The 21051-nt window shown below is 47.8% G+C and overlaps 1 protein-coding gene and 1 long non-coding RNA gene across 7 annotated transcripts in view; one reads left to right on the forward strand and one right to left on the reverse strand.

The window, feature by feature from the left end:
- LDLRAD3 (low density lipoprotein receptor class A domain containing 3) overlaps positions 1–16576 on the forward strand; it is a 268279-nt gene extending 251703 nt beyond the window's left edge. For all 4 annotated transcript variants that reach the window (XM_077114434.1, XM_077114433.1, XM_077114436.1 and 1 more), the window contains 2 exons: positions 14171–14516; positions 16322–16576. In XM_077114434.1, coding sequence (XP_076970549.1) covers positions 14171–14516; positions 16322–16559 — 584 coding nt within the window. In that variant the 3' untranslated portion in view covers positions 16560–16576. The remainder of the gene's footprint in view (positions 1–14170; positions 14517–16321) is intronic.
- On the reverse strand, positions 8025–14388 carry LOC143644875 (uncharacterized). 3 transcript variants are annotated; one of them, XR_013156919.1, is made up of 5 exons: positions 13862–14388; positions 13225–13349; positions 11655–11822; positions 10168–10266; positions 8025–8189 (listed from the first exon to the last, which is right to left on the reverse strand). It is a non-coding gene; the product is annotated as an uncharacterized LOC143644875 (long non-coding RNA). The 3 variants fall into 3 exon arrangements; XR_013156918.1 differs by lacking the exons at positions 8025–8189; positions 10168–10266 and having other exon boundaries at positions 11415–11822; positions 13221–13349; XR_013156917.1 differs by lacking the exons at positions 8025–8189; positions 10168–10266 and having other exon boundaries at positions 11424–11822.
- Positions 16577–21051: the final 4475 nt, after the last annotated feature.

A 21051-nucleotide genomic window follows, 5' to 3' on the forward strand; every position in this document is an offset into this window, starting at 1 on the left:
CGTCAGCATCTTTGTCCGGAAGCAAGCTCCCAGTTGGTTTACTGGGCTCACATTTAAAACAGTGGTCTTTAGTGTCGTCTCGGTTCTGTGGTGGGTTCAGGTCTTCGCTCCTCCAGCTGCTGGAAAAGGACTCCATTGCCGGAGCAGCAAGATGAGGTGGGGAGACGGCCCGAGGTCACTCACGTGGTGTGGCACAAAGCCCAGCGTCTGTCCCGGGCAAGCACAGTCCCCAAACTGCACTTGCCACGTGCACCCTGCTGCTGTTCAGTTGGATACACCCGTCCCCACTCCTCCTTACACGGTTCTGTCGGATGTGGACAGACAGGCATCTAATCATTTTAGCTGGTATTTACGAAGACTGGCCGCTCCATGACAGGGCCTCACCTGTATTAGTAGGTGTCTCTTCCTCATGGGAACTCTGTTTATTGTCCCCACCTTACATAGGAGGAAGCTGAGCGTTAGCTTGTCTAGCTCAGGGCTCCACAAGGACTCAGAAATGGGATTTTGGCCCGACCCGGGGACGCTGGTTGGACAGTCAGGGTACAGCGGGCACAGGGTGCCAGCTCTGGAGGAAGGTGCGTCCCGAGTGGGGCCGTGATGGGTCGGCAGGCTGTTCCTGCCCCACCTTGGGCTACCTTGCCTCCTGTACGTTGGCAAACACGAGTATCCAGCGAGATGTCGCCCCTGGTCTCCCAGGGGTAAAGCACAGGAGGAAACTATTTCATTCTAGCAGCAGGGACATGGCACCTGAGCTGAGCCTGGGAGGATGGGAGGGTTTGCCTGGGCAGGCCGGAAGGAGGAGAGGGTCCAGCAGAGGAGCCGGGAGCCCCACTGGATGCTCTCGGTTGACCCGTCTGCCTCCGCTGTCCGTGCTTCCCCCCACGTGGGCTGCTGACCTTCGTGCACTGGCAGCCGCCTTCTCACCCCCTTCCAGGTGGCACTGCCAGTGGGAAACCCCAGCAGGGGGTTGGAGGGCAGAAAGAGAGAAAGTTGGGAGGACGTGTTCCCTCCGCCTGCAGGGCTATGGCTGGAGGTGGCCACTCCGACCAGCAGCGCTAAAGGTCTTATCAGATTCTGGAAGCCACCCCTCACCCCCCCGGGGTCCCGGTGTCACTTCGGGAAACTCTTTCAGGCTCTTCTCTTAAACCCAGGGACCGTGGGACCCTGACGGCAGGTCTGAGGCTCTCGGCAGGTGAGTTCTGGGTGTGTCTGGGGACCTGTGATGCCACAACCTGGCCTGATGCAGCCAGCACACAGGTGGGAGGAAGAGAAGGAAGCAGGAAGAGGGAAGAGTGGAAGCAGGCGAAGGAGCCACGTGGTAAGGAGCCCTGGCTAGCAGGAGACGGAGCTGGGGCTTCTCCCGCGGGAAGGAGAGTCCAGGAAGGGTTGTGAGCAGGTCAGCACAGCCAACGGCAGGTCCCCAGGGCCGGCCTGGGGTGGCCCCGTCTCCACCAGCCTGGGAGAGGAGACTGCATGCCCAGCTCCCGGCTCTCAGCCTGTGAGGCAGTGGGTCTCCAGATGTTTCCAGGCAAGGGTGACATCGCCTGCCCCCATCTAATTTATGAGAAAGAAGCTTCTGGAGACTGTGTTTTTGTACCGCGAACACATGTCTTCTCCACATTTCCGAACTCAGGCAGCTGCCTAACAGTGTGAATATTTCAGCCATGAGGTGGTTTTACATTCCTCTAAACAGACCGACGCAGCAGGCTTGCTGAGTGGGACCTGTCCTCATTCCATGGGTTATATTGGGGTGCGGGTCAGACACACCTGGGTTCAGATCTCAGCCCTGACACTTCCTGACTGTGCAGCCTAGGGCACCTGACCCCCCCCCCCCCCCCCGCCTTTCTCACCTGTGCGGTGAAGTAAGCTAATGACTGGGAAGCACTTGGCATATCAGCGCTTAGTCTCATATTAAAGGTGCAGGTGCTTCTGGCAGGAGTAACAAGCTGAGGCTGGGGCCTTACTGGAAAGGAGCACAGGTCAGAGACCCTCTTCCCACTCCCCCCCACAGATTTTTTTCAGAATACTGTAGGATACAGAGACGAGTCCAGTATTGCCTTCACAGAGTTCCATTCCAGCAGGAGCGAGAGAGCTAAGTACAATTACATAACACTTGGCAGGCAGTGACACGTCCAGTGAAGACACAACAAGCAGGGGAGTGGGACAGAGCGATGGAGGGTGGGCAGTGCTATTTTAGGAGGGCTGACCCGGGAAGCCCTCCCCCCAACACTGACCAGCAGCGGGGCCTCGGGTGGGGTCAGGTGTGAGCGATGGGGAGGCCCGGGGTGAGAATGCACCGAGCTAAGGGCACAGCAAGGACAGAAGCTCTGGGGCAGGCAGGTGTGTTCAGGGAACCGCAGTGAGGAGCAGAGTCCGAGTGGTAACGGGGCAGGATGGTTTAGGGCACGTAGGACCTGGTGAGGACTTCAGACTTTACACTGAGTTTATGGGAAGACGCTGAAGGGTTTGGAATAAAAGAGAGACCTGAATGGTTTGGCTTTAAAAGGAGCGTTCTGGCTGCTGTGTGGATGAGAGCAGGAGCGGGAATGGCACGCATGGGGTGAGGTCCCCTGCGGCCATCCGGGGGAGGTAGGGTGGCTGTGGCAGTGGACATGAGGCGTGAGTGGGCACTGAGACTGGAGAGCGGCCAGGACCTGGTGTGCAGATTGGGATCAAGTGTGCTTCGTGTTCCCCCTTCCACGCGTCCCCCTTCCAGCATCGGGGCTGGCACACAAGAGCGGAACCATGTGCAAAGCCGGCAGCCCTGCCTCCCAGGGCTCTGGAGCCTGGGTAGTTAGTTTCAGATCATGTGACCTCAAGAGTTTGTAAATTTGTTCATGGTCAATTCCGCGTTTAACACTTCCCTTACCAGCCCTTTTCCCTGAATTATTCAGGAAGTTTTCTGCATTCCGAAGCTCCAAGTGTGCGAATTCAGCATTTCCCCAGGTAATGAGGTTTAGCGGCAGCGGTAGCACCGATGCACTGATTACGCAGGGGCCATGGCGAAGGCAGGGATCCGGAGAACAGGAGCAGGGCAACCGTGCGCTCCTTCTGAATTCGAACAGACTCAGCTCCTGCCTGCTTGGTTCTTGTCGTATGTCGAGACGGCAGAGTGTCGTACGGCTCTCCTGGGCTCCGCGACAGGCAGGCTGCACCTTGACTGCTTGGGGACCTGGCAGTGGGCGTCATGCGGCATGGAGGGTCGGGGCGAAGGCAGTCACGTCACAAGCCAGCACCTGCAGCTTCAAGGCTTCCTCCAACATACCCCAAGGCCAAGTATGCCTTCCAGAATGTCCAAATGTGCTGATTTGGAATGTGATACGTGTTCTCTCCAACTCAGCATAGCACTGAGGATTAAATAACCACATCACTTGTGAAGTATCACAGTGTACATTTGCCTGATAAAGGCTCTGAAAAGTCCTGTAATAAGAGCTATTAATAACTAAGGTTTGCTGAGTACTTTCTTTATGGCAGATACCATTCTAAACATTTTTATATGTATTTTCTATTTGAACCCACAAAATAACCCTATGAGGTTTTACAGATTAGGGTGTTGAGGCACAGAGAGATAAACTAACTTGTCCTAGGCCACACAGCGAGTAAGTGACAGAGCCAAGGTTTGAGCTCGAGCAATTTGGTCCTAGAGCTCTCTGAACAGCTACAAATAAATGTATTTAATTTGCCTAATCCCTCTTTTCTCACACCTCTTTGACCAAGGTACCCTTTTTCATGAAATTCCTCTTGTCATCTCACAGAAGACATTTTGGAATATATTCGTTGGAGTCTAGGATTTCATCTCTGTTGGAATTATTGGAGAGGGGCCCCACTGTAACAGCAAATGGACAGGAGAAATGGGAAGGGAGGGAGCAGAGAGAACCACCTGGAACAATATGATGATTGTTGGCATCAAACTCAAACTCCTAGGTCCAAATACTAGTTGTACCACTTGCTTGCTCTGTGACCTTCAGTAAGTTACTTAACCTCTCTGAACTTTAGTTTCACCATCTGTAAAATAGAAGAGAGTAAAATAGCAGACCTCACAGGGTTGCTATAAAGAGGATGTGAAGTCCTGCATGTAGGGGTCAGATCGACCGCAGGAGGTATGGTTTTCACTCCTCAGCTTCCAGGTTCCCCTCATCGTCTTAATATTTTTCCTCCTGTCATTTTGATTCTGTAAGCCAGGAGAATGTGGATTACCTTGTTGCCGTGTTTCATAGTTTATAGATGTCAAAAAATATTCCTTTAGAACCTTCTGTGCTTAAAAGTTTGCAGTTGGCTCTGAGAGGGGCTCCCTGGAGGAAGGGCACAGCCTTTGCCGTGTTGGAGATTGAATCATGTGCCCCCCAAGACACAGCCCGTGTTCCTGTGGGTGTAAACCCACTTGTAGATGCTGTTATCGTTAAGGTGTGGGCTCCTTGGCGTCTGGGATCTTTGAGGATCTTATTTAGATGAGGCCAGATTGAATCAGGGTGGACCTTAATCCACGTAATGGGATCCTTATAAGGCAGAGGAAATTCAGATACAGTCAGAAGCTAGGAGTCAGTAGAAGCGAGAAATTAGTGAAAGAAAAGGAGCAGACTCGTGGAAAGCAGCTCACCACGTGTCAGAGGCAGAGATACAAGCTAAGGAACCCTAAGGGTGAGAACAAGCCAGCACTAGAATGCGGCAAAATCGGAGGGAAAGCATGGCCTGTGGAAACGTTGATTATGAACTTCTCGCCAACAGAGCCGTGAGACAGCGAATTCCCATCGTGTGGTGTGTGTTACAGCAGCCCTGACAACCTAAGGCACCATGTTTCAAAACTAGTTTATAGATGTCAAAAAGTATTTCTCGGGTATTCTCTGTATTTAAAAGGTTGCAGTTGGCCATGAGTAGGGAAACAAGGAGGATAGAGCAGGGCCTTTACCCACCAGGGACTGTTCTTAGTGGTAAGATGGACCGAAATGGGTGAAGAACGAAATGGGTGGTGGGTTACGAGGCCCCCTGGGTACAAGCCGGCGTACTGCCCCCCGCCCACTAGCTGTTCATACTAACTAGGTTTATTGAGCACTTGAGGAGGCGACTTAACCTCGAGCTGCCCCCATTTCCTGTAAAATGGGCTACTTCCTAGGCTGGTGTAAGGATTAAAGGAATTCATGTGTGCAAAACCCATAAGCTATTGCCTAGGATGGGGGGAGGTTGCTATGATAATTATTATAATGGGCTATTGTTATTACTCTTTGTTTTTAAGTTCCAAGCAAATATGAGTGGAGGTAGTGGTTGTTAGTATTAATCAGGAACGAGAGCCGTGTCACCGGCAGTGTTCCTCATTGCAGACTTCTTACCCTACATCCTTGGGCGATGGGTGCTGGGAGGGCGAGGCAGGGGAGACTGTGGAGTCTGTGTATGCCTGGCCAAGGAGTGGGGGGGGTGTGTGGAGCTGCTCAGGCCTTTGAGCGGAAGAACTGCATAGCCAGACAGCGCTGGGTCGTGATTAAACTGGTAGGGATATTGCAGGAAGACTGGAGGATAAAGAGGCTAATGACGGTGTGTTGGTTTGTCGAAGATGCCAGAATGCAATATACCAGAAATGGAATGGTTTTTTAAAAAGGGAATTTATTAGATTGCAAGTGTACAATCCTAAGGCTGTACAAATGTCCAAACTAAGGCATTCGGGAAAAGATCCCTTGACTCAAGAAAGGCTGAAGGGTCTGGAACATCTCATCCAGCTGGGAGGGCAAGTAGCTGGCATCTGCTTGTCCTCCTCCTTCTTGTTTCAAACAGCTTCCATGGGGGTGTTTTCCTCCTGCATCTCCAAAGGTCTCTGGCTGTATGGGTTCTAAACTTTTTCCAGAGTGGTTCCCTCTTAAAGAGCTGCAGTAAACAACCCCACCTTGAATGGGTAGGGACGCATCTCCATGGAAACCACCTAATCAAAAGGTCCCACCCACAATTGGGTGGGCCACAAATCCACGGAAACAACTATATAAAGAAGATCCCAGCCAACAATATTGACTGAGGATTAAAGAACATGGCTTCTCTTTGGTACACAACAGTTTCAGACCAGCATAGAAGACCCACAAGGCAGTTTCTCTTATGGGGCCTGGACTGTGAGAATGCAGGCCAGGGACAGAGGCAGGAGAGGCGCTGCACAGCGGATGTTGACCAGGGTTGGGAGTTTGAGGTGGACAGAGAAAAGGAAAGAGTTAAAGATAACCCCAGGTGTTCTGGGAAACTGGGTGGCGAGAGAAAGAGCCCATCCAGGGTCTGTCTTAGGACACCGTCATATTAGTGAGCAGAGATTACCGATCCGTTGGCATCTTCGCTGAGCCCTGACTGCGCAACCGGCCCTCCCTCCCTTCCTGGCTGTGCAGTCTGATGGATTTACCAGAAGGTATATCACAGGATCGTTGTCCCAAAGATATGGAAACAACGTAAATGTAGGGGGATTGCTTCTGTAAATTGTGATGTGTTTGTAGTGGGGCACAGCTTCTCTTTGTAAAAGGCGTGGATGGGTGAGGAAAGATGTCCACACTGCAGAAGTCTCTGTGTAGCATGAAGAAAAGTGTGTTTTGTATGTACATGCGGATAGTTCTGAAGGATCAACCACAGAGGTCAGCAAACTGCACCCAGTGGGCCAAAACCAGCCTGCTGCCTGTTTTGGTAAATAAAGTTTTATTGGAACACAACCACTGTTGTTTGGTTACATACTCTGGCGGCTTTCACGCTGCAACAGCCTGAGGCTGAAACCATAAGGTCCACAGAGCATAAAATATTTACTGTCTGGCTCTTTATAGCAAAGTTTGCCAACCCCTAGTCTATACCAAACTATTATATCTGTTTTCCTCTGGTGGAATTCTAGTGGGTTTTTAAAAGACATTTTTTCTGCTTTGACTATCTATCTCTATATTAATTGTAATAATTAGCATGGACTTTTATAATCAGAAATAAAGTTCAGTTTGGAAGAAAAAAGGCAAGCAGGGTTTACACTACATGATTTTGAGACTTACCTTAAAGCTATAGTTAGCATACTTCTTGGCACAAGGAGAGATATATAGATCAATCAAACGGAATCAAGTCTAGAAATAGACCCAGACATGTATGGTCAATTGATTTCCAGCAAAGATGCCAAAGTAATTCATTAGCAAAGGGTATGCTTTTCCACAAATGGTGCTGGAACAGTTGGATATCCAAATGGTGGGGGAAAAGAACCTCACCTTTTACCTTGCACCATAAATAAAAGTTAATTTGGATTAATGGATCATTGACATAAATGTAAGAGCTCAAACTATGAAACTTCTAACTTTGGGTAGGCAAAGAGTTCCTGGATGGAATACAAAAAGCATAAGCCATGAAAGAAAGAATTGATACAGTAGAATTCATAATTTTTTTTTAAAAGCCTACTCTTCAAAAAGATATTAAGTAAATGAAAAGACAAGCCACAGATTAGGAGAAAATATTTGCAAAACACATTTCTGTTAAAAGACTCAGATCCTCCAACATATAAAAGTCACTTACTACTCAGTAATAGGTCAAAGAATTTAATTTAAAAATAGGCATTTTAACAACCCTTGACCAAAGAAGACATGCAGTGGCAAATCAGCACATGAACAGATGTTCAACATCATTAGTCACTGGGAAATGCCAACTTAAACCTCCATGAATTTTAAATTTCATGCTAGATTGGCTAAAATTGTAAGGACTGACAATACTAAGTGCTGATGAGAATGCTGAGCAACTAGCAGTCTCATACGATGCTTCTGGCAGGAATGCAAAATGCTGTAGACACTTTGGAGAACAGTTTGACAGTTTCTTATCCAACTAAATATACGTTTCCCATAAGAATCAGCAGTCTTGCTCCTAAGTATACGCCCAATATACAAATATGCATGAGCTAAAGACCTTTGTTCCAAAAATTGGAAACAAATTCCCTTCCCCAACTGGTAAATGAATAAACTAATTGTGATACTTCCATATGATAGAATACTATTCAGCAATAAAAAGGAACAAAATAATAATAGTCCCCATAACATGGATGAATCTCAAAAGCCTTACGCTGAATGAAAGAAACCAAACACCAGAGGCTACATACTATGTGATTCCAATTTTATGACCTTCTGGAAAAGGCAAAGCCGTAAGGACAGAAAACAGACCAGTGGTTGCCATGGCTGGGAATGAGAGAAGATTGGCTGCAAAGAGCACAAGAGAACCTGAAAGAGGAGGAGTTATGGTTACATAACTGTTATCTTTTGCCAAAACTCATCCAGCTGTACATTTTTAAAGGGTAAATTTTATTGCATTGAAATTATACGTCAATAAACTTGACTTTTCAAAATGTTTTATCTGTAGCTTTCGCAGTGTGACTGTGTGATTGAGAATCCCTTGTGCCTCATGCTCCTTTTATCTACAGTATGGACAGATGAGTAAAAAATATGGATAAAAAATAAACAAATAATAGGGGGAACAAATGTTAAAATAAATTTAGTACATTGAAATACTAGGGATCAATGAAAGGGGGTGGTAAGGGGTATAGAAAAAAAATAGGGGGAACAAAGTTTAAAATCTATTGGGTAAATGGAAATACTAGTGGTCAATGAGAGGGAGGGGTTAGGGGTTCGGTCTATATGAGTTTTTTCTTTTTTCTTTTTCTTTCTTTTTCTGGAGTGATGCAAATGTTCTAAGAAATGATCACAGTGATGAGTATACAACTATGTGATATTGTGAGCCCCTGATTGAACACTAAGTATGGAATGTTCATATGTTAAGAATGTTTGTGTTTGTATGTTGCTTTGTCAGTAAAAATATTTAAAAAAAAAGAAAAGCAAAAAAAAAATATTTTGTCTGGAGAAAAGTAGACTGAAAAATAATTTTTAAAAACAAAAGGTATGCAGGAATTGATTTTTCAGGGGAATGACGAGGGCTTGGGTGGAGGGCCAGTGAGCGTTCTGGAACAGATGGTCCTGCCAGGACTCGGGAGGTCAGGCTGGGTCTTGGGAGTGAGGCTCAGGGGTCAGTGAGGTATCCTGTGAGCCCGTGGCAATGAAGCATGGACCCTGCGGCGACCTCCCATGTGCAGGGAGAGAGGGACAGGAGACAACCAAGAGAATAGAAAACCTGAGGTGCACCATCCAGGGTACCAAGAGGGAAGAGCCTAAGGAAGAGAGCAAAGTATTTATTCGTTTTGAAGAAATAATCACCGGATATGGATTGATTCGTGCCCAGAAATGCTGTGTTAAGGTCCTAACCCCAGCCCCGTGAATGTGGCCCCACCTGGAAAAAGGATCTTTTGAAGATGCAACTAACTAATTAAGATGAGGCCAAACTGGATTAGGGTGACCCTTGATCCATTATGACTGGTGTCCTTATAAGCAGAAGACACTTGGACAGGGAGGGAGTAATGGGAAGATGGGGCAGGGGTGACCATGTGATGGAGGCAGAGATTGAGTTCTGTCACCCCAAGCCAAGGCACAACCATGAGGGGGGCATCCCAGAAGCCACGGGAGAGGCACAGAATGGACGCCCCTTTATCGGGGAGCATGGCCCTGAGGATGTCTTAATGTCAGACGTTTGGCCTTCAGGATTAGGAGAGGAGATTGCATTTCTGTTGTTTAAGCCAAGTAGTCTGTGGTATTTGTTATAACAGCCCTGGCAAACTAAGACAACAGCACAGATGGTGCAAAGTAGAAAAGAACAAGCAATGAAGATTAAGTCTCTGGCCCACCTCCATTCCCCAGCGTCTGCTCTCTCTAGAAGTTTCCAGCATTACCACTTCTTATGTGTCCTTCCAGAAGTATTTTATACATGCTCTGCTGAAATTTGCTCTTCTTACAGCTACCAATATAGCTTTCCGACTGTAACACATCAGTATAGGTAGAGCTGCCTTGATTTTTGAATAGGCAGGGTATTGTATGGCTTCACCATAATTTATTTCACCAGGACTTCTATTTATGGACATTTGGGGTTTTTTTTTCTAATCATGTTTTACGATTGTGAGCAATGCTGCAGTGAGTACTTATATTTCTTTTTAAGTTGTTTCTCATTTATGTCAGTATATCTGTTGGATAAATGCTGATAGAAAAATTGTTGGGTCAAAGGAAATGTGCATTTTTAATTGTGGCATATCTTGCTACCCCTAACCCTTCCCTGGGTTTGTACAAGTTTACCCTCCCACCAGCCATGCACGAATACCTGTTTGCCCAATGCCTGGCCAGCAAAATGTGAGCTCAAACTTTGCTTTGCCAGTCTGATAGGTGAGAAACGCCATCCTATTGGAGCTTTAGTCTGCATCTGGAAAAGGGAATTTTTTACACACACAGGAACACCTCATCACAAGTGCAGCTGTTTCAGGCCCTCTGACAGAGCCTCCGTGCAAATTAGAAAAAGGTGCTCCTCCTTGAGGCACTTGGTTGCCATCTGCTAAAAAACTGTGGTAATAATGGCACAATCTGTGAGGACTTTGGGGTGAAGAGCACCCCTGCAGGTGTGCAAAACTACTTGGTCAACTGCAGGCAGTGGTTGAAGCTCAAGGCAGTTTTGAGAGAACAGTGGTCTCTGGGTAGGAACCAGATTGCATGCAGTTAATGCATGGAAGTGGCAAGTGTGGGGCAGGGATGGAAGATGTTTGACAACGGAGCAAGAGGGCACCCACTTGAGGGACAGCCAGGATAAATGGACACTTCATTATTCATGGATTATGCCCTTGGAACCTCGGTCCCAGGCAACTCAGATATTAGTCATTTGGCCTGGAGCTTGTTAAGCTCTTAAGAAAAGTGGGCCTAGTTAATGAATTAACACAAGATGACATTTTACACAGAGAGCACAAGCGAAAATGGGCACCACTGTGTTAGGTAACATCATAATTTCTTGAGCAAATGTGATGGCAGCCTCTCGCCTGCCAAAGTGGGCCCATTTGGAGAGAGCCTGCTTTCAGAATCCTTGCCATTAGGGTCCGCAGGCATTTTACATTCCATTCATCTTAAAAGGCTCCCACTTGTATTCGTAAAACCCCAAGTGGTTGCCCAGAAGTCCTCGCTTTTATAAGCTCTGGACCAATTTGTTTTCCGTGTGAAAATACCTTCACTTTCTTCTTTTAGGAAACATGTCTCACTAGAACGGGCCTCAGCTAATCCTGACCCTCTCCCCAGCCCCTACCCCCCAAAAGGAAGCTCTTTGTAAAATGAATGAAATTCCTAAACATGCTACAACATGGGTGACCCTTCAAGACATCAGGTTGAGTGAAATAAGCCAGACACAAAAGGACAAATATTGAATGATTCCACTTACCTAGAACAAGAAAAATCATAAAACTGGAAAGCAGATGAGAGGTTACCTCCCAGAGCTACCAGGCGCTGGGAGGAGAGGCAATGGGGAATTATTGCCTAATGAGGATCGAGTTTCTGTTTGGGGGAGTGAAAAAGTTTTGGTAATTGGTGACTGTAAAGGTATCTCTGACATGTTCCCTTAAGAATGGTTAAAATGAGAAGTGTCATATTGTATTTATGTTACCATAATACTTTTTTTAATTAACTAAGCAAGCTCTCACAGCTCCTAGCACAGGTCCAGAGAAATCGGTGATGGCAGTGGTAATATTGCAAATACTAAGAACTAGCGCTACCTGAGTGCAAACCCTTGCCAGGCACTCTGCTTAGCCCTGTAGGTAGAGTCTTATACTTCACCTTCCCAGAAATCCAGTAAGATGGGAACTGGTCCTTTTCCATCACCACCACCAGCATTTTCAAGGGAAGGCAGCCGAGGCTCCTAAAAGTTCAGTAACTTGCTTGAGCTCCAACAACTAGAAGCAGCGACCCCAGGATTCAGCCCTAAGCCTCCGTGATGCCACGGCTCTGTGCGGGAGATAACAAAAGAAAGAAGCTATTTGGTTTTAAGCTTGAATTCTGAAACATGCACACACAAGCCCCCACCCAGCTATTAATGATTTAAACTGAGAAGAGACAGTGCTCCCCTAGAACCCCTCTCTGACAGTTGTCTACAGATAAACCCAAGTGTCTCCCTCCCCAACTGCTCAGCAGCATGCTTCTGCCCTTCAGCTGGGAACTTATCTGGTTCTTTTTCTACCATTAATCACTGCCACTGTGGCCACCAGGAACTTAAATAGTCTTGATCACTTTTAATCCATGTTCGAGAGTCCCCTGGTAGAAGAATTAACCCACAGAGCAGGACGTTTGAGGGCAAAGGTCTTCATTTGTCTCAGATTAGGATTCTTTGAGTAATCAGGAAACACATCAGAAAAGGAGAGATGATAGTGTGTTTGCAGGAGAACTCTCTGGGTTCTAGTCCCGGCTGCTGTACTTGTTTCCTGTGTATTCTTGGGCAGGTTAATTCAACTGTCTGAGTCAGTTTGCTCATCTGAAAAAGGGGGGCGATAACAGCACCAGCTGTGCCAGGGTGTGTAAAGAAACAAAATTCCCCCAACCCCCGCTGAGTTGTATGTACTTATTGAGCGCCTACTGTGTTCCAGGCACCACCCTGGGTGCCTAGGGGTTACAGCAATGAACAAACAGACACACAGCCAATGGTGGGGGTTGCAGTGAGCACTTAGCACGGGCCAGGGCAGAGGCACATGCAGCCAGTAGTCGCTGCTGCTGCCACCGCTTTGTGTCCACATTCTGGCTTCCAGGGACCCGTCACAATCTCTCCCCTGCTTCAGAGTTGGAACAAGCATCAGCTTTGCTCATTTGGGTTGCATTTAGATTCTTCTTCCTGCTGGGCCACAGCAGTGAAGCCTAGGGGTCCTCAGCAAGGGTCCCAGCTGGTTTTGCAAACAGGAGGGGTCCCAGCTTCTCTTGAGGAAGGGCCACTCTACATTTCCTGCGTCTGCCTGGACCTTTCCACGGTCGCCAGGTGTGTCCTGCTGCCTGCGAAGCTCCTCACCCCTGAATATTGGAAGTGATTCATCAGCGTGAGTCGAGAGGAGGAGCTTGGCAGCCTGCAGGGGTGGGACTTGTCCCGAGCTTCCGTCCTGTGACCTCTTAGGAAATGCCTGCAGATTGCCTAGTGGGTCCTGTTCGGGGCGCTGCAGGGCAGGGTTTTAGGGACAAGGCCCTACAGCCGAGACAGCTGGATTCCAGTCACCCACAGCCTCTGTTGGGGGACTGGACCTCTCTGAGATCCGCTGTCCTCTTCGGTTAGTGGTTACATTAATTAATGGTTAAAATGGCAGATTTTATGTTTATATAGGTATCTGTTACCACAATAAAATTAAAAAAAAAAGAAGGAATTACCTACATCATGGAGCTGGTTCAGCACAGGTGAATGCGATCACAGTATTTCTGTGTACTGGATGTGTACTCCAACAGCCCAGCGTTGTCAGCCGTTGTTCTAAGTGTTGAGGATTGCGGATCCATTTCCTGCTGCCGCCAGCCCAGAGAGACAGGGACCGTTATCAACCCCACTGTGTAGATGAGGAGCCCATGGCACAGAGAGGTTAAGCACTTTCCAAAGGGCACACAGTGGGAAGCTGAGGGTCTGGGACTTGAATCCAGTCTGACCAAGTGTCCATTCTTTCAGCCTGGGTTCTGCTGGCCTTCTATCTCGACTGCTTGGCGTGAGGCGTGGCGTAAAATAAGCTCTCTGTAGTTGTCAGAGTCCCCACATGCACCCCCTGGGTTCCCATGGATGTTATAAACTTCCAGGGACAGAATGATTTCAGCCACAGAAAATATCAGTCCCGATCCCTGGATATTACATGTCCTGGGGCTGACTTTTTTTTAAGCTGTTTTATTGAGGTAAGATTTACATACCATAAAATTCATCCACTTTAAGTGTACAATTCAGCGATTTTTAAGAAATTTACCAATTTGTGCAGCCACCATCGTAACCCATTTTCAAACATTTCCATCCCCCCCAATAAGATCCCTCATACCCATTTGTATTTCATCTCCATTCCATCTTCCAGCCTTAGGCAACCACTAATCTACTTCCCGGGTCTGTAGATTTGTCTTTTCTGGGTGCGAGGCTCATCCCTGTTGTGTATGCACCGCTGCCTTGCTCCATTTCATTGTTTGATTGTGCCCCCATCGCGTGACTAGAGCGCACTTGGCTTCTGCACTCACGGGCTGACACACCTTTGCACAGCTCCCCCTTTCTCACGGACAAGCCCCGGGGCCCGGCTTTGGAGCTGAAGGAGGAGCCCTAACCCTCTGCCCTCTTCTCTCTCCTCTGGGCCCCTCAGAACCCGGCAGCGGGCAGGTGTTTGTGACGTCCGAGAACCAGCTCGGGTACTACCCCAGCATCACCTATGCCATCATCGGCAGCTCCGTCATCTTCGTGCTGGTGGTGGCGCTGCTGGCGCTGGTCCTGCACCACCAGCGGAAGCGCAACAACCTCATGACGCTGCCCGTGCACCGGCTGCAACACCCCGTGCTGCTCTCGCGCCTGGTGGTCCTGGACCACCCCCACCACTGCAGCGTCACCTACAACGTCAACAACGGCATCCAGTACGTGGCCAGCCAGGCCGAGCAGAACGCGTCGGAGGTGGGCTCCCCTCCCTCCTACTCCGAGGCGCTGCTGGACCAAAGGTGCGTGCTGGCTACAGGAGCCTGGGGGTCGCCTAATAGGAGAGGGGGGCGGGGAGACCCACGCGCGCCCGGGGCTCGCCAGGAGCCGGATGCAGGATGCAGCAGCTGGAGGCGGCGGTGGTATAGCATTTACCGAGTCCATGCACGCAAGACCCTTCCCATCTTGTGCATCGTCTTGAGAAATCCTCAGGACGACTCACTAAGGGAGGTTGGTTCCCCACATGCCCAAAGGTTACTGTTGAGGAAGGGAAGCCCTGAGATGTCACTTGTCTGAGGATGGAGTGAAATGGAGGAGGCGGCAGTGTCAAGCCAAGCCTGGCGGGCTGGGGGCCCCACTTCGGCCTGGTGTCAGCAGGCGGGCACACGCTCAGGCACCCACTGGCTCGGGGGACTCCACCCGCCATCGCCGAACACCAGTCCAGCATAGAGTAGCACTTTGGTAAATGTCTGTTGAATGAATGAGTGAGTGAGTAAATAAATTCCTTAAGTTTGCTTGACATCATCTATAACATAAAGGAGGTGGAATAGAACACTCTGAAGTGTTTTTTTTAAGCTGTAGAATCCTCATTACAAATGGAATCCTGCAAGAAGCCCCGATATAGAAAGCCAAAAAAAAAAGCAGAATTTTGTACTTGAACCGAGAGGTGGACCTACATCCTCCCTGCTCAGCACCCCTTCTTTGTGACCTCCAGAGTACCCCAAATAATCCATTTTGGAACTTCCTGGACTAATGCTGTTCAAGTCCATTTGGGGGACTCCTGAGTCCTTTTAGGGGCACACTCAGCATCCCTCTCGCCCTGAGCCCAGGACTTGCTGTGCATGGCATGGGGAATTTGCAGGCTGTGTCCCGAGGTGACTGGGCCCTTCACTGGCCCCTCTGCAGTGGCAGCTCTTACATTCTTTCATCTTCTTCCCTCCTCAGAGAATGTAGATAAAGCTTGGCAGGGGAGGAGAGCGTAAAGATCTGTTTGTAAATAAGTGTAAGCACGTAGGATCTTAACTCGACTAATAAAATTCCCACTCGTGACATCTTCTGCTGGGCCATCTAACATAGAGTAAGGTTAAAACTGCTGGCTCTGGAGACAGAATGCCTGGCTTCAAATTCCAGTCCTGCTGCTTACTAGCTATTTGTGATGCTGCACAAATCACTCAGTGTTCCTGTTCCTTGGTTTCCTCACCAGTAAAACGGGCAGAAAAGTAATGCCTATCTCCTGGCATTCTTGTGATAATTAAATTTAAGATGCATGGCATGGTGCCTGACTCGTTTTTAGTCTTTGTAAAAACAATGGTTTCTCTTAAAATTATTTCCTTTTAGGCAAGGTGTTATCCCCTTTTAGAGGTAAGGAAACTGAGCGTTCACCTAAGTTCACATAATCAAGAAGAGTTGGCTTCAGTGGGAACCCCACTTCCCCAAGTTCTCTGGATCTGCCAGGGGCTCAGTTGAAATACCAGCCTGGCCGCTTGGCCTCTGGGTGCCTTGCTGATGAAACGAAGCGGCTTTGCCGAACCACCCAGGTTGAACCAAGGATGATGCTGGGTTCACCCAAAGGATGTGGTTTGGCACTGCCCAGTCAACTCCAACCAGCCAGAACACACTGGCCTTCTTGTTCGCTCTGTCTTATTTCAAACCACTCTTTCCAGAACCTTGAATTGCCTCTGGGCTGGGAGGGAAAATCATTCCTTCTTTGAAGCATCCACCCTGAAAATGGACTGAAATTGGCTTTGGCTCCACGTTGCCTACCCCACCTCGACTCTAATGCAATCTCTTCCTCCTCCTCTCTCCCCTGCCTCCTTCTCTCTTACAGACCTGCATGGTACGACCTCCCTCCGCCACCCTACTCTTCCGACACTGAGTCTTTGAACCAAGCAGACCTGCCCCCTTACCGCTCCCGGTCCGCCAGCGCTGACAGCGCCAGCTTCCAGGCCGCCAGCAGCCTCCTGAGTGTGGAAGATGCCAGCCACGGCCTGGGGCAGCCTGGCCTCCAGGAGGGCACCGCCCAGCCCAGGGACTCTTCACCCAGCCAGGGCACTGAAGACGTATAAAACCCAGTTACTCTGAAGTCCATATGGGTTCATCTGCTCTGACTTGTTACCATCCTAACAAATTGTGCTCGTGGGAAGCTCTTTAGGGTGCCTCGAGGAGAAGTTTTGGGTGTGAGCTGTCTCTCCACTCCCCTCCTCCCCCTCCTTTCAGGGATACTCTTAGGAGAGTGACCTGGCATCTTTCTGGCTTCTCTGTGGCCGTGATGCATCATGCATCTTTTTCTGCAAGGTCATTCTGCCCTTGGGGTCCAGGAGCATGACCTCACCCCTCACATCGTTCCTAGGTTGCTGTCAGATCCTTCTGGGTGGAGTTGTGCATCTGCAGGATAAATCAGTATTTAAGTAATCTTTGAGAAAGCAGTGTTTCTGGGTCACATTGGCTATTCTAAAGGGCAGAAGATGCTGGACCCAGTTCTCTGCTGGGCTGCTATTACCTAAGAGGTCAGTTTTGGGATTTGGGTTGGATGCCTGCCATGGCATCTGGTTGGCCTCTCTGGAGAGGTATCTGGTTGGCCTCTCTGGAGAGAATCCTAATGCACAACCAAAGCTACCTTGCAGTACCTCACTCATCTCTCTCATTCAGTGCAGGCAGTCGCCAAAGAAAACTTCTGATGCAAATAATTCATCATTTCAGTTTTGGGAATGACTCTGAAAGCCATCTACTCTGGATGGATTCTGGGTTTAAGAATTTGTCCAAGAATCCTCATCTGGAGAGTTTTCCTCCAGCATTGTGTAACCGTCAGCCTGATCCTGGGGCCCGTGCGTTTATTCCCAGCTCTCAGACCCTAAAACGCACCCTGCCAAGAGCCCAGGTCTTGCCTTGGCTCCGCAGTCCCTCCCCGGGGTTCTGGGTTGTCGCCCTCCCCGCTGAGCTGCCTGGAGCCAACTTGGGTTGGCTGAGCTTCTGGTGTGACCTCACTGTCCAGCCTGTTGTGCCCATTCCTGCAACTCGACACTGGCCTCGGAAGTTTCCTTGACTCTCCGAAGTCTGTTGCACCTGCGCATTTCACCTGGAGGACACTGGTTTCTAACGTGTGTGAGAGCAGTCGCCACTCCCTCCTGCGTGAGCTCTTCTCCTCCGTGCTGCCCACGCTTCCCTACCCCACCTGAGGCCCTGCATCCTTATTTATATCGGTCACAGGCCCCACCTAACCGCCCAGTAGAGACAAGGAAGATAGACAGTTTAGAGTCAAGATTTTCCTTTTTGGACTTTTTGTTTGTTTAATCTCTTAGAAATGCATTTGAAACAGTGTGTTTGTTTTTTCCCTTCTAGTTAAGGGACTATTTATATGTGTATAGGAAAGCTGTCTGTTCTTTCTTCTTTTTTTTTTTCCTTCCTTGACTGAGGTCCAAAGAAAGACACAAAAGGAGATCCTCCACCTTTGCCCTCTGAGCCCCATGTTTGACAAGTTCTCCAGACTAACCTGTGTGCCTAGCATTTGTGCGTTGTTGCACTTTGAGGTTATTTATCAAGTTCTTGAAGGATGCGGAAAGAGGGGCACGTTTCCCCCTCAGTTCATAGTCTCTTTGTTTATCCTGGTTTTGCTCTTTCTCTGCTCTCCCTGTGCCCAGCCAGCCTCAGGCCCGTCCCCTGAGAGAGCAGCAGGGACATCTTAGGGGTCGCTGGTAGGAGGCCAGGCTGGCGGGGGGCGTGCAGAACCCGGAGTAGTGCAAAACCGGAGCCAGGTGGAGCCACCTGGGCAGCTTGTGCCCATTTGGGCGTCTTTCCCAGCACAAGATGTTTTCGGTAAATCTGTTTGATGCTCATTAAAATGGAGCCTGCAGGAGAGGGGAGGAGATGGCATTCAGTGTTCCTGCTCAGAGCAAAAAATTTGGTTTTGACCAAATCCAAAGTATGTTACAGGAAAGCTAGCCGCTTGGTGATTTTTTTTTTTAAAGTAAAGGAAAGGAACCTAGTTGCTTGTTTCTTTCATTTTTAAAATAGCACTTGAGTTATTTCTGAATAATCCAATAACGAAGAAACTTTTGATGGCAGCAGAAGTGTTAGAAACTGGCTAAACGTGTCATCTCCCGTAGGCAGGAAGGTTTTATTTCTGCCTTTGATGGATCCTCACTTCTTTCTGGTGCTCTGGAAGTTGTGTAGAGGAAAGGATTCTAATTTTAATTAATTGTGCAGTGAGTTAATCTCATGTGCTTTTCTGCTTCCAGGGATCTTAGGAAAAACAAATGGTCTTGGTAGATAAGGGGAGCCTGTTAATGTTGTTTTTTAAAACAAACACAGGGACATTTTTATTAGAGATTTGACTTTTTAAGGAACGTTTTTAAAAATTTATAAATAAAGGCACCAAAGTTGCAGTGGTTTTTTTTGTTTGTTTGTTTTCTACTCAAGATGGCAAGTAAGTGGCCAGAAATATTTTTTGACTCATTCCAACCAAGACGGTTTTTTATACATTGCCTTAAATCTATGCCAACCAGGAAACCATCTGTGTTCTCTTTTCTCAAATGAGATCAGCTGGTCCTTTTAATTTTAGCATTAAAATAGTTTCACTGTGATCTCTAGCTTATCATCTGACTTGACTCCTTCTACCTGGAAATTGACATTTTTCTTTAAAAAATGCAAATAAGTGGTTAATAAATAGTGTGTGATACTCAAAGTTAATGTAAACTGGAAAGGTTGTATGTGGTTGCTTTTTGTTTCTTGGTTAGAGTTTATGTTTTTGTTTTTGTTTTTTTAATTTTTGTACTTTCAAATAAACTTGCAGTTTCAGTCTACTAGTGTGAATTCTTGTTCTTGACCCACTTTTCTCCTCTCTGGCAGTGTCCGGAGTTGACAGTTGTGGGCTTCTGCGATGAATGTGTGCCATAATCAATTGAGAAAAATCAAGAGTTTATTGATAGGACCTCAAAATGTGATGGGTGTGTAAGGTTTCCACCACTAATGTGGCTGGAATATAGAAGTGACATGGTTACCAATTAGTGCCAAGGGCCCTGGGATGTCCCACCAATTATATATCTCCCAACCTGCACAGGAGTTTTCAGATGACGGATCAGAGATAAGTTCCCATTTGTCATCCCTACAAAGCTACCCCAAGAGCTAGACTCAACTCTGCAGGCTACTAAATAGGCTTTCCACCGCTAACCCCCTTACCTACCCATAAGAGCTAGGATGCATCAATATGTAGAGAAACTCCCCTTGGAAATTCTGGGACAGCTAGTGGCATAAATGCAAAAGGGATGAATTCCTACTGGATTTGGGACTCAGAAGCAGGACCAGGGGTAGTAGGATGCACTATTGGAGAAAGCTTGTTCATTTTAACGTGACAGATGCTTCGGCTGGGCTGGGGTTGTGATCTAGGATGAGTCGCTCTGAAGGCTCAGTACCAGGCTATGCTTGACTTCACATGGCTGTCAAGTTCACCCTGGTGAAGCCCCCCAGTGAGCCGGCAGCGGAAGGAGCACGCATGGGAAACGGTAACGTGCGAGCCCTGTGTGGAGCGGCACCTTCCTGCCTCACGTGCCACTGTCCACGGCCCCCTCAGTCCAACGGACACCCACACCCATGAGGGAGGCTGAGTTCCAGGAAAAACAGGAAGTAGATTTTGGTGAGCAGATGACAGTCTTCCAAGACTACCCTTCCTGCCATCAAATGCATGCTCTTCACCAACAGAACACTCACCGCCTCTTGAAAGAAAACGCCCATCTGTTCCACCCAATCACACGCTCAAGTCCAGCATCTGGGGAGAATCTCTATGTCAAGTTCAAAACTGGCTCCTCTTTTTTTTTTTTTTTTTTTTATTGATTAAAAAAAAATTAACAACAAAACAATAAGATATTCCATTCTACATATATAATCAGTAATTCTTAATATCATCACATAGTTGCATATTCATCATTTCTTAGAACATTTGCATCGATTTAGAAAAAGAAATAAAAAGACAACAGGAAAAAGAAATAAAACGATAATAGAGAAAAAAAAGTTACACATACCATACCCCTTACCCCTCGCTTTCATTTACCACTAGCATTTCAAACTAAATTTATTTTAACATTTGTTCCCCCTGTTATTTATTTTTATTCCATATGTTCTACTCTTTTGTTGATATGGTAGATAAAAGGAACATCAGACACAAGGTTTTCACATTCACAGAGTCTCATTGTGAAAGCTATATCATTGTTCAATCATCATCAAGAAACATGGCTACTGGAACACAGCTCTACATTTTCAGCCAGTTCCCTCCAGCCTCTCCACTACATCTTGGATAACAAGGTGATATCTACTTAATGCGTAAGAATAACCTCCAGGATAACCTGTCGACTGTTTGGAATCTCTCAGCCTATTGACAGTCTCATTTCACTCTTCCCCCTTTTGGTCGAGAAGGTTCTCTCAATCTCTTGATGTTAATTCTCAGCTCATTCTAGGGTTTTTCTCAGTCCCTTGATGCTGAGTCTCAGCTCATTCCAGGATCTCTGTCCCACGTTGGCAGGAAGGTCCACACCCCTGGGAGTCATGTCCCACGTAGAGAGGGGGAGG

This window comes from Tamandua tetradactyla, chromosome 8, assembly GCF_023851605.1.
Source record: "Tamandua tetradactyla isolate mTamTet1 chromosome 8, mTamTet1.pri, whole genome shotgun sequence".
Taxonomy (NCBI): domain Eukaryota; kingdom Metazoa; phylum Chordata; class Mammalia; order Pilosa; family Myrmecophagidae; genus Tamandua; species Tamandua tetradactyla.